The following is a 13,577-nucleotide window of genomic DNA, read 5'->3' as shown; positions in this document are numbered from 1 at the left end:
TCACACAGGACACTATTAACATGAAACCATTCAGAAAGATTGGGCACAAATGGGTTAACTAGAATGTTACCAAAACATTTAGCTTAAACCTTTGATTTCTACTGTCTGGACAAAAATATCTTGAATTTCTCTGATTATCTTGTTTTTCATGTTCCAAAGTAGGTTTGGAATGGCATGTATATTTGCATTTTTGGGTGAACTTTCCTTTTAAGAACTTTATTATTTGTAAATAATACACAACTAATCTATAAAAGATACGGATATTCATATGTAATCTGTCTCTTACTGAATTAACATTTTACATTCTTAATTTTTTATCATTTAGATGATGAAAAAGAGTGTTTTGTAAAGATGCACTGAGCGTCAGGAGCTCAGTAAAGTAAGAGATGTAGAGACCTGTGTTTGTACAGTAGAGTCTCGTTATTCCAGATTAGATTCGAGTTCGGTGTAAACTGTGCCAAACATTCAAACCTGCTTGTTTTGATTTAGATTTCTTTCGTCATTGATATAATGTTTTGCTTTTGTCACATTCATTGACATAATGAATATAAAAAGAAAACTTAAGTTTTATAGGTACTTCGGAAATAGTTCAAATGTTTGTTAATGTTGTTTATATATATATATATATATATATATATATATATATATATATATATATATATATATATATATATATATATATATATATATATATATGTCGTGAATAAATAAGATCTCGCGTTTTCTCGTGTTCCGCGTGTATTTTGACCCTTTCCGCTTTCCGTCACGCACCGCTTTGATCCGCCCATAAGTATGTAGCGCATGCGCGCTGTGTTCCACTCAGATAATCCAATCCACACACAAGCGCAGATATGGCGGATCTATCTCTGGATGAAGTGATTCGTCAACGCAGTTTTAACGCCAGAGGAGTCAGTAAGAGGTACATCTGTTCAGACACTCGGAACGGCATTCGTTTAAACCGCTGAGGCGTTTTATTCAGTCGTTTTAAACACGGTCGAGTAGCTCTTGGTGCTAAGCTCGATGTCCCGTCTTCTCTCGCCGCTGATTGGTTAAAACGGCTGTTTGATCCGCGCGCAGCGCTTACGCTCATCTTCTCATTGGCTGTTGCGCGTGTGTTATGGCGTCCTGTGCGTTTCTTTTCGCGGCTGCTTTCACAAACAAACCTCGTACATTAATTTAATTTCTACACAAACTAGAGCTGTTTATCAACACGCGAGTTCCCTCAGTGATCGATCTGTCGACCGGAATATTCCCTTTTAATGAGGGCATGTGTTGGAAAAACATAAAAGATTTATTTATTCAGAAAGTTAGTATGTATGCAAATTGTATAATATCAAAAGTCACTACCGAAACACAGTAAATATCATTTAATTAGAAGAGTTATATCGCCCTTATAAGATTTTGCTTGTAGATCGTAAACCACACACTTTCATAACATTTTAGATGTGTTGGTAACTCCTACAGGCCCATATATGGCCGAGGGGCGGGGTCAGTGGGCGGGTCCTTCGACGCCCGTCAGATGATTGGCAGCGGTGACGTCAGGCAGCGGCTGGGAGTGGGCGGAGCTGCAGCAGGTAAGTGTCCTGAGGTTAGCTCTAGCTCTGGTTTACTCTGGTGTTGTTCATCGCTCTATCTGTGCAGTGTTTCAGGTGAAGGATGCGCGAGAGAAGCTGGGACAGAAGGATGCTCGGCTCCGGATCCAGGGTCGAGGGGGCGGAGCCGGAGCCGTACAGGACGCGCGGCAGCTGATAAACTCACGCAAGCAGCAGCAGGCTCCGCCTCCGAGCACCACGGGAGTCTCTCACATCAACAACACAACCCTGAGTGCTAGAGTGGGCGTGGCCCTGCAGCCAGGGGGCGGGGTCACAACAGTAGTGGATGCGCGCGATAGGTTGAGCTTAAAGAGGAACGTCCCGATGGCATCCAATCAGAGCGCAGCATTTATGAAGATCACCAAAACCATCCAGGTGAGCAGATGAGTGACAGTTATAGCAAGACTCTGACTCTGAACCCCAGTGACTGTGTGTGTGTGTGTGTGTGTGTGTGTGTGTGTGTGTGTGTGTGTGTGTGTGCGCAGCAGAGGCCTGTGGGAATGACCAGTGGTTTCCGCATCAGTGGAGCCGCTCCGGTGAGACTCGAGTCCTCCTGAACGCTCAGCAGTGCTTCAGATGATCATGATGAGTGTGTATCATGAAACATCCCATCATTTCTGACTGTAGGTCATGTCTGCTGCTCCTGAGGAGGAGGATGGAGCTGTGATTCCCAACAAACAGATGAAGATCAGTACAGCCAGCAACCTGCAGACATGGGTGAGACTCACACACACGCACACACACATCTGAATAGGGAACATATGTACATCCAGCAGAAGCCCAAAGAGATCCATTCAGTTTTCTGGAAGTGGTCAGCTGCTCCTCTGACAACATTTCTGAGAGAGAGATATGTATAGTTAGCTTGACTACGTCAGACTTCCTACTTCCGCTCAATTTCATTTCTCTTCTGTACTCAGTCTGATACAGCGTGAGAGCTTTCTGTTTGCCACCGGTCTGGAAACAGCCGAGCCAATCAACGAGCAGAGGACGGGCTGAGAGCAGTGATGTAGATGCAAAGCGCAGAGTTTTACATTGTAGGTTAGAGAAATCGAACACCGAAACAATCGCGGAAATGGGAAACGAGACACGGGATGCGCTCTGTTATGGAGAACATTCAACTCTTTTTCAAACTGAAGCCAGAACAAGAAGAGTGTTTACAACAGGTTTACAGTGGAAGTTCAATCATAGATTTGAGTTCGATGCATGATGTCTGTGCTTCGATGCCGCTGCACAGGCGCATAACATATGTCATAACTAAACGTATCTGATTGGCTTACGGGTAACCAATGATTTTAAACTTCAGACAAGCGCCCCCTAGCGAGAGAGAAAACACTTCTCTATTATGCCATTCCAGACTCTGTCTACGAAGCAGAGTGAAGTAGCGGAGTCTGGTATCACCAGGATAATATATAGTAGGTAGACACCCAGAATGGGTGATACTGCAGGCCGTGGCGTGTTAAAATCATTTGACACTAACACCAGGACGGGCTGTAAAATAAATGTTATTGTAGAATGAAAGAAAAAGGAAAGTCTTAGGCTACAGTCTACTCATCATAACATATATATATATATATATATATATATATATATATATATATATATATATATATATATATATATATATATATATATATACAAAAATAATCCTATACAGAACTGACGTTTACTTCTGGCTTCTCAAACGTGTTTGCAAGTTATACTTCACTAAAAAGCATGTCAGTTTTGTCCCAGTTTAGTCTGTAGTTTCTCATCCCGCACACGAGGAGCTGATCTGAACGTCTCTTCACGTCTCTGCTGCACTCACACAGGTTCAGTGAGCAGGAAGGGACTCTTATTTTGTGCAGTCAGCCGTTCACTTCCTGTTCTCTGTGCCTCAGATGTGTAACACTTCCAGCGCTGATCCTGCGCACAGATTTAGAAATACTTCCTCACGAACGAGATGATAGTGAATGATTACACTGTCGTCTGTGCACGCAGACGCACTTCTGGAAAAATCAGCCGAAAAAAGACCAAGAACCGATCGCGTATAATGTACCTGTTTTATGGCCGGTCAACCGGTGCATCCCTAATAACATTATTATGCCAGCCGTTATTATTTCTAAATGTAATGAAATACAACTCTCACAAACGTAATTTATTGTTTAGCAGCGATGAATCAGTTACAGTGTGTTCCTGTGTGTTAAAAATGCCATGATATACTCAGGAGCGTAGTCTGTGCTAATCTATGCTATCTGTTAACTATGTTCCAGTGTATGTTTGTTTTCCCTTGCATCTGAAAATCACTTCGTGCTCAATCTGCCTCCCATGATGGTCCGCTGTGGACGCTTTACAAATGTTTGATATAAAGGTTGCTGTCACGTTTATACAGGAATCCAATTGTAATGCTAGTTTTATGCTAACATGCTATCAAGGTCTTAGCTCATTAGGCTGTTTAACATGCGCGGTCACATTTGAGCACTTCAGCTTATAAACTCCTTGAGATTTTAAAGTCCGTTTGATACTGAAATTCAAGTTAAATCTAGAATAAAAAATGTTTTAATTGCTTAGATTATTTCTATGAATTAATGTTTTCATCATATCATTTTTTACGAGCTGTATTTGTTTTCTGAAACCAAGCACTCACTTTTTTCTTTGTTAAATCTATTATTAACTCTCATATCTCCTAAAACCCTTTTTATTTATTCATCAGTTTTTAGTTTTAAGCAAGGTGCCTCTGTCCGGGAGTCAAAAGATGATCACTTCAGAAATGGAAAATAGATTACTGTCTAGAGCAATAGAATCAATAGAGTTAATATAGTTCTTTCTCATTTATCAGTCAAATCTACAACTGAGACGAGATGATCATAAAAGCAGTAATGTTATTACCTAATTACTGTATTCTAGTATATTGTGACTTGTTAACACTATCCCATCATGCATCTGACATCCGCTGGTGTTCAGAGCTGTTCAGATCAAACTGCAGTGAGTCCGTGTCATGGACGGAGGACAGAGCAAGGGGACACGTATTTCTAGTCTATATTTACATCTCGTTATGCCGCTGGTTTAGGACATTTAGGATATAAATGATTTGTAAATATTAGGGATCAGTTGACCGGCCATAAATCAGTTTTTGCTTTATTGTAAATGATTACAGTAAAATACAATACAATAAAAATAGCATCAGCAGAAAATATTTCTAATATTAATAATAGTAATTATATACAATCAAGAATATCAAATAAAACAGTTGAATACAATCAATTACCCCTTTCGTATGGTGTGTAGGTGTATAAATATTTAGCAGCTAGTGTCATTGCCGTCTCATTCTCTCCAAGTATATAGAGTAGTTTCTCTGAGTCATTTAGAGACAAGAATGAAGGATTCAACGCTTCAAACTGTGGGAAGAATGTTTCTCTTGCAGTGCTGTATTTGGGACAGACCAGAAGGAAGTGTTTCTCATCCTCGGTTTGATTCAGCTCACAGTGTTTGCACAGGCGCTCTTCTCTCGGGAGCCAGGATCTTTTATGTCGACCAATCTCTATTTCCAAATCATGATCACCGAGTCGATATTTGGAAAGGATTTGTCTTTCTTTTAATTGCTTGAGTGATAAGTAGTTTGCCAGTTTTGTGGTTCTGTTTAGGGCCGAATAACACTGGAGTTTGGTTTGGAGCTCAAATTCATTTTTTAATTTTTCATCATAATTATACTTCAGATTTGTGTCAGTTAGTTTCTGAATGTTGGGGTTGTGATTAGCGATGTGCAACAGTGATCGAGTACTCGACCGCGACAGCGATGATCGATCACATAAACGATGATCAGAATTATTATTTAGCTTTCCACTTGATGCCTCAAAAGAGAAGACATAATCATGGCCTCAAAGTCACATAGTGATGACTGGCTTCCCTTTGAGAAGAACGATGAAAATACAGTTCAGGGTAAGCTGTGCAGCGCCAAGCTTTTCACACTAAAATGTGTACATAAAATATCTGGCGATAACAGAGCGGCAACTCAGACGAGCATTGAATCTCCTGCCGTAAGACCTAAATGCAACGCAGGCAGAACCGAGAAGACGACAAAGCTATTCGCTGAAATGGTGGTGAAAGATTTGCTGCGTTAGTTTCAGGGACAGAGAAGGTTTACTTGTTCAGTGGTGCCTGGCTGTTCCTGCAACATCTGTTCCAATTAATCGATTAATGGTTTTTGAAACCTATCGATGATCGAAATGAGAAATTTCCCAAAATGCCCATCCCTAGTTGTGATTGGAGTCAGACTCAGTCTGTGTGTCCTTCATCAGTTGAAGCACGAGTGTGTTTAGAGGATGATAGAACTGAACAGCTCTTTTTTTCTAACCCCTGATGCTGAGATCTGGATGCCCAGGTAAGTGTAGCTGCTGCTGTGCTCCTCACTCCACGACCCTGCTGGAAAAACTCTGTTCTCAGATTCCCAATCTTGACCGTTCTTATACATGGATTCTATAATATCCAATGTTCTTCCACTGATGCCAATTTGTAATAATTTGTACAATAAACCGTCATGCCAAATAGAATCGAAAGCTTTTTTAAAATCAATGAAACATGTAAATATTTTTCTTTGTTTGTCCTTTAGATTTTTGTTAATTAGAGTGTGGAGAGAATAGATGTGGTCAGATGTACGTTGTTTTGGTAAAAAGCCAATTTGTGATTTATTTAGGATGTTGTGTCACTATGCGTCTGTTTATTATATTACAGAAGAGCTTAGCTAGACTACTGCCCACACAGATGCCACGGTAATTACTGGGATCCAGTTTATCTCCGTTCTTATATATGGGTGTGATCAGTCCTTCAGACCAGGCCTCAGGGAAGTCACCAGACCAGCGGTTCCCAAACTTTTTTTCCTGCGCACCCCCTTCTATGTCCCAACCCGGGTTGGTGCACCCCCAATCCCAACATAAAAAAAAACCGCAACAAAGCTGTATTTTATCGCCATATAAAGAATCATGTTTAATAGTGCGCAAATAACCAGAACATGCATGACAATAAAAACATCAACAAAGTTTCAATACATTGCAACAAAGCTACGCACAAGCTTCCACTTTTAAGAGGACGAGTGAGAGAGACAGGCTCAGTAACAGAAAGCACTGTTATTTGCAGCCGGGTAAAAGAAACATTGCAGCAATATGCTAGGCCTATTAAATGACCATGGAGCTAGCAGCAGCATCATCTCAACCCGCGGCCCGTCACCAATTCAAATGCGGCCCAGCATGCTGAACACAATGATTATTATTTTTTTTTTACTATTATTATTATTGTTTTTACATTAATTTAAAAATGTACTTAAGAAATATAAGCTATAGCCTAATATTTTTTATGTTAAATTATTTTGTGTATCATTATTTTCAGACATGAGCTGACCTACTCGCATAACATTTGCCCACTTTGGCAGAATTCAATTCAAATAGTCATCAACAGCCATTAGTTCGTTAAAATTGAGCATCAGAATGGACAATTTTGTTTTTTAAGGGAGAAAAAAAAAAAGGAATGTGAAAAATGCCAGCGAATGAACACATAGAAAAAATAATAGTTGCATTATCAGTAGTGAAGGAGAGTGCTGGATTTTCGGTTTGCCCCGCATTTTATTTAAAGTTCAGGCAAATGGAAAATGCAGAAAATGTGGGTTCACAAATGTACATTCAAATTTAATAATATGAGGTTCTCTCCAGAGATGTTTTGGGACATTTCTTCAATTAAGGATGATTGCTATGTAATATATGGTGTATATAGCTGCAGAGAGACCATTATGGACCGCTAAGTAGGCGTGACGTTAACATCGTCATTTGGAAGAGTGTGTGCGGAGGCTCTGAGAGGACGAACGCGTACCTCCGATTTTTTTTATGACTGCCTGGACAGGTGCGCGTGGTCAGTAGGCTTCAAAAGCACAATTGCACATGTGGAGGCAGTGTGAAGAAGCCCATTGCTACTCGAACCTGTGTAATCTGCTTGCACTTGGACCATAGTGCGGCCCAGTGGAAAAAAAGGTTATGGAAATTAGAACGACAGTACATTGAATTCAATTGCAATGAAGTTACAGACGATCCACACTCTCGTCTATGTTTCCTCCAAATCCTTACTCTCTCTTGGCCCCTCTCCTCATGACTAACAACTTTATCATAAGATATCCAACTTGACAGTTTTCCTGATTTCAGACAGTTAAGCATATTTATAATACTATATGTTATGGAATGAATGAAACGAGTTGGCACGCATATTAGCCTGCAGTACATAAGAGTCGAAAACTAATAAATTATAGTTTTTTTATTTAAAATAAAAGCTATTACAAAGGAAATGTTTACTGTTCATGTTTTTATTGTATGGAAAATCCCACTTCAAAAAAACAGACCGCCATTACATTTTTCCTCTCGTGCACCCCCTGGTGGCAGCTCGCGTACCCCTGGGGGTGCGCGCACCACACTTTGGGAATCCCTGCACCAGACCCTGAGATCAGATTGAATAATTTAGCCAGAGCTTGAGTTATGGAAGGACTGCTGAGTTTCTGATGTTGTCCTGTCCACATGCCTTCTTTAATTTGAGCTGTTTAATGTGCTCTGATATTTCTGATGTTGTTATAATCATGTCCAGTGGATTTTGGTAATTTTTGATGGTTTTCTTTAGATGGTCTAGTTTTCTCTGTGTTTTAGTTTGGGGCTGGTTGAGGTCTGCTTCTAGTGTTTGGTAAAGAGTTTTAAAGTAAGAGCTCCAGACTGTGCCGCTCTGGAGGAATGGGTCTGATTTGGGAAGTTTTTAAAGAGATTCCAGAAACTGTTTTGGTCTATTGATTGATCGATTTCATCAATTTTAGCTTCATAATATTGATCTCTTTTGTTACAAATGAGTTTTTTATAATTTTTTAAGCAGCTGGAGTAGGCGAGGCGTAGCGTCTGATTGGCCGGATCGTCGAAGGTCTTTTCTGAGACATTTGCAATCATTATCAAACCACATATTCTTTTTAATTTTTGGTTTGTTTATTCTATGTTTGTTTGGTTGTTTAATGTTAGATATAGTGGCCAAAGTTTGAAATATGTAATTAAGTTTGGATGTTGCTGAGTTTATTCCATTAGTATCTGGAGTGAAATCTGAGGACAAAAAGTCATCCAGTATTTTTAGTATTACAGAGCTGCTCATGTTTTCTTTGAATTGTTCAGCGTTAGATTGGTTCCAGTTGAGTTTTGGTTTTAAGGGGAAGAGGTTTTCATGTTTGAGGGGAGATCTGACCCTGTCACAGGACTGTTTCAGGTAAAGGACTGTTTGACAGTGGTCAGAAATGGGAAGTTGAGGTCTGACTGTAATTGAGTAATCAACTACGCTGGCTCCTAATGTGGAGCAATAGGTGAATCTACCAAAAGAATCACCCCTGGTTCTGCCATTTATGATAAACAGCCCTAGACTTTTACAAAGCTTTAACATCTGCTTCCCATTTATGTTGATGACATTGTCATAACTGGTTCTCGGAGTAATGACTGGTGTTGACTGAGATACAATGTCCCCAAAAATGTGAGCATTATCTGTGGTGTTTACATAATCAATTTCTCTCCCAGTCCTTGCGTTTAGGTCACCACATACAAGAACACTTCCTTTGGCCTGAAAGTGCAGGACGTCTCTTTGCAGCTGGAGAAAGCTCTCTTCTTGGTAGTAGGGAGAATCATGAGGAGGAAGATAGAGATTACTCTGTGGCAGGACAGACTGGATTAGCCTCGCTAGTGTCCGGGCACCACATTTTCTGTGCTTTCATGTGTGGAAACAAGAGTTTCTGGTTGATGTATTTCCCGTTGGAGTCGATGAGAAGAAGGGCTTCTGCTTGGCTGGAGTTGTGAGGAGCTGATGAAGACTGAGGCTCGTCCACTGCAGATGATTGCTGACCGTCCAGACCGGTCAAGTGTTTAGCATCGGATCCTTTGGGAGATAAATCATGAAGCAGTTGTTTATAAGTTCATCTTTCTTTCGAAGTTCAGATTTCAAGACAGACAGTTCTTCCTGCATTTCTGTTTTAATTTCTGTGATTTGTCTTCTGAAAGTTGATTTGAGTTCCTTCAGCTCTTCTCTGGCTTGGTGAAGTTCCTTTGACATCTGCTCTTTGTTTCTCAGCAGATATTCTGTCTCTTGTTTTAAATTCATCATGTCCTTTGTAAGCTGCTCCAAGTCGCTGTTGTCTTTCAAATTGGACATGATTAATTCTCTTAGATCCACCATATCGATTTCCAGAAGTGAACATTTCTCCTTCATTTTTGACATGGGAGATTGAGTTAAGGCTGTTGCAGTTGTCTTCTTCTGTGTGTCTTTTACGGGAGAAGAGTTTGTGTTCATATCTGTATGGTCTTGTACGAGACTTGTATTAAGACATGTCTGCTGTTTAATTTGTAAAAAGTCAGCTGAAAATGCTCGGAGGGCAGGCTCTGAGCCTTGGATCATGACAGTGCCGTTGTGGTATAAGTTCAGAGATAAAATTCTTGATTCCTCATTTCCTTCAGCATCTTCGAATACCAGGATCTGTCTGCCTTTGCAGATGCCTCTCTTTGTGGTGAAGGTGAAGTGTTGGCAGAAAGCAGTATGCCATGAGGAGATGTTCTCGGTGTAGAAGAGCAGGTTGGTCATTGAACTGCGGTCAGAGTCAGCAAACAGTGTTTCAGGACTGTCCTTGATCTGTTTCTGTCTGTGGAGCTGTCTCGAATGCTCTGAGCTCTTCTGAGGGACACAAAGGGGCGGGGCCTATGTGCTGCAGCGGCCATTGCTGATTCTAGAATGTAAACAGATAACTGAAAAAACTGTCTCTTTGTTTGTTTTTGAGAGTTTCTGTGAACTATATGTCCACTATATTAAAAGACTGATCCAAATATGTGCACAAACAGTACAAGAAGATCAGAATGAGCATCCTCATTGACATTGCCAGAGAAAAAAAACATTCCATATATTCTTCCTGATGTAAATATTACTGATCGTTGGTTATTTGTTGCTGCTTGATGTGTGCTCTTCTCCTCTGTTTCTCCTCTGTTTCTGTGAGGTTTAGTCTGTGAGTATCTTCAGACAGCTCTCGGTCTGGAAGTGTCTCAGTTTGAGAGATCTTCTCTCTGTGGCAGTGCTGTGGCCCTTTGAGTTGCTCTCATCTGATTTTCTCTCTCTCTCTCTCTCTCTCTCTCTCTCTCCTTCTCTCTCTCTCTCTCTCTCTCTCTCTCTCTCTCTCTCTCCTTCTCTCTCTCTCTCTCTCTCTCTCTCTCTCTCTGTAGGCGGGGCCCATCTCTCTCTCGACTCCCATCACTAAGGTGGTGAAGAACGACTCTTACACTCCTCCTTCAGTCTCAGTGCCACCCGCTCGCCCCCCCACACAGAGTCTGCAGCCTGTCTGCAGAACCACCGTCAGCACACACCAGACCAGCAGAGACACCAGCGGCCCCACACACACACCTGCCCAGGTACACACACACACACACACACACCTGCACAGGTACACACACACACACACCTGCACAGGTACACACACCTGCACAGGTACACACACACACACCCACACACACACACCTGCACAGGTACACGCACACACACACACACACCCACACACACACACCTGCACAGGTACATGCACACACACCTGCACAGCTATATACTCGCACCTGCACAGGTACACACACACACACACACACCTGCACAGGTACATGCACACACACCTGCACAGCTATATACTCGCACCTGCACAGGTACACACACACACACACACACCTGCACAGGTACACACACACACCTGCACAGGTACACACACACACCTGCACAGGTACACACACACACACCTGCACAGGTACACACACACACACCTGCACGGGTACACACACACACACCTGCACGGGTACACCACACACACACACACACACACACACCTGCACAGGTACACACACACACACACACACACACACACCTGCACAGGTACACACACACACACCTACACACACACACCTACACACACACACGTACACACACACACCTGCACAGGTACACACACACACCTGCACAGGTACGCACACACACACACACACACACACACACCTGCACAGGTACATGCACAAAACTGCACAGGTACACACACACAATACAACACAATGAGTCATTATCAGGACTATAAACGTGTCTTTAGCTCCTCTCACTCCACACCAATCAGACCTGTACAGCTAACCTGTGTGTGTGTGTGTGTGTGTGTGTGTGTGTGTGTGTGTGTGTGTGTGTCAGCCTGTCTCCAGTCCTCTGGAGGGCACAAAGATCACGGTCAACAACCTTCACCCTCGAGTGACGGAGGAGGATATAGTGGTGAGTTCAGGCCTGCGGCTCGTCACACACTCGCTCGTCTCACTGAGTGTGTGTGTGTGTGTGTTTAATCTGTGTGTGTGTGCAGGAGCTGTTCTGTGTGTGCGGGGCGCTGAAGCGGGCTCGGCTGGTGAAGGCTGGCGTGGCTGAGGTGGTGTTTGTGCGTAAGGAGGATGCAGTCAGCGCTTACAGGAAGTACAACAACCGCTGTCTGGACGGTGAGACACACACACTCACCTTCTTCAGTACAACACTGAAGTAAATGTGCCTGTATCAGCTACACTGATCTGTGTGTGTGTGTGTGTGTGTGTTCCAGGTCAGCCGATGAAGTGTAACCTGCACATGCAGGGCAGCGTGATCACGTCAGAGCAGCCCATCCTCCTGTGAGTCGCCCCTCCATCAGTGTGATGATGAGGATGAGGATGAAGAAGATGACTCTCTCTCTCTCTGTGTGTGTGTGTCAGGAGGCTGAGCGACTCGCCCGGCGCAGTGGCTCCAGCGCAGAAGGACTCGTCTCGCTCGGGCTCCAAGACGTCTCCAGGGCCGGAGGTGGATCCTCAGACCGTCCTGAAGGCTCTGTTCAAGTCGTCCGGTCAGAGCGGCTCCAGCGGAGCAGAGACCAGAGACCCTCACTCCACCGCCTTCCGCATCAAGATCTGACGCCTGAGCGTCCACACTGCTTCACTTTTAACTCTCTCTTTTCTTCAGTAAAGATCCTTCTTTATAATCAGCCGTGTGTCTCTCGTTATTCCTCGCTTTCCTTCTGTTGACGGTCACATTTACACTAGCATTCACAGCTGATGCATTAAACTGATGAAAAGTGACCATTTCTTACTGTGGTTTTGAGAAATAAATGCAGTTTTGGTGAGCAGAAGAAACTCAAAAACAACAAATTAGATGCTCATGAGGTCTAAATAAATAGATTTCCAGTGACTTTTTGCCATCTTAATAAAACGACAAGACTTGCAATAAAAAGTAGTTTTGTTTGTTGATTTATTTGAATTTAAGTTCTTAACAGCCACATAGAAAATTAATTAAGAATCAGAATCAGAATGAGCTTTTATTGCCAGGTATGTTTACACATACGAGGAATTTGTTTTCGTGACAGAAGCTCCGCAGTGCAACAGAATGACAGCGACAGAACATAAAACACATAATAAAAGAATAAAAATACAAATATGTAGACAGTGAATGACAATATACAAATGACAATTGTAGGCAGGTATATTACAAAATGCAGTTATGTATGTACATGTATATTATGTGCAAAAAATGTAAGTGTACGCTAAATATGTGTGTTAGATAAATAAGTGTATATAAATAAGTGTAGTGTGTTCGCCGTTATTGTCAGCTGTTCATAAGATGGATTGCCTGAGGGAAGAAACTGGTCCTGTGTCTGGTCGTTCTAGTGCTCAGTGCTCTGTAGCGTCGACCAGATGGCAACAGTTCAAAGAGGGAGTGTGCTGGATGTGAGGGGTCCAGAGTGATTTTGACAGCCCTTTTTCTCACTCTGGATAAGTACAGTTCTTGAATAGATGGGAGAGTTGAACCGATGATTCGCTCAGCAGTCCGGACTACCCTCTGTAGTCTTCTGAGGTCAGATTTAGAAGCTGAGCTGAACCAGACAGTTACTGAAGTACAGAGGATGGATTCAATGATGGTGGAGTAGAACTGTTTCAGCAGCTC

The 13,577-nt window shown here is 42.2% G+C and overlaps 1 protein-coding gene across 3 annotated transcripts; it reads left to right on the top strand.

Annotated features, from left to right (window-relative positions):
- Positions 1 to 774: 774 nt before the first annotated feature.
- Positions 775 to 12,621, top strand: poldip3 (polymerase (DNA-directed), delta interacting protein 3). 3 transcript variants are annotated; one of them, XM_026239823.1, is made up of 10 exons: positions 775 to 919; positions 1,465 to 1,574; positions 1,642 to 1,967; positions 2,081 to 2,128; positions 2,220 to 2,309; positions 10,826 to 11,011; positions 11,817 to 11,894; positions 11,980 to 12,109; positions 12,208 to 12,274; positions 12,356 to 12,621. In XM_026239823.1, exons 1-10 carry the CDS (start codon positions 852 to 854, stop codon positions 12,549 to 12,551), a joined length of 1,299 nt encoding a protein of 432 aa, XP_026095608.1. In that variant the 5' UTR covers positions 775 to 851; the 3' UTR covers positions 12,552 to 12,621. The 3 variants fall into 3 exon arrangements, with proteins under 3 accessions (XP_026095608.1, XP_026095607.1, XP_026095609.1); XM_026239822.1 differs by having other exon boundaries at positions 2,078 to 2,128; XM_026239824.1 differs by lacking the exon at positions 2,081 to 2,128.
- Positions 12,622 to 13,577: the final 956 nt, after the last annotated feature.

The sequence above is a fragment of the Carassius auratus genome, linkage group LG28B (genome assembly GCF_003368295.1).
Source record: "Carassius auratus strain Wakin linkage group LG28B, ASM336829v1, whole genome shotgun sequence".
Taxonomy (NCBI): domain Eukaryota; kingdom Metazoa; phylum Chordata; class Actinopteri; order Cypriniformes; family Cyprinidae; genus Carassius; species Carassius auratus.
This window is presented reverse-complemented; position numbering and strand designations above follow the sequence as displayed.

Excerpts from the sequence above, each read along its gene's own strand:
- poldip3 (XM_026239822.1), top strand. The coding sequence starts at position 852 with ATGGCGGATCTATCTCTGGATGAAGTGATTCGTCAACGCAGTTTTAAC. Across the intron at positions 2,310-10,825 it reads CCAGCAACCTGCAGACATGG|GCGGGGCCCATCTCTCTCTC; the intron begins GTGAGACTCACA and ends CTCTCTCTGTAG. Across the intron at positions 11,012-11,816 it reads CCACACACACACCTGCCCAG|CCTGTCTCCAGTCCTCTGGA; the intron begins GTACACACACAC and ends TGTGTGTGTCAG.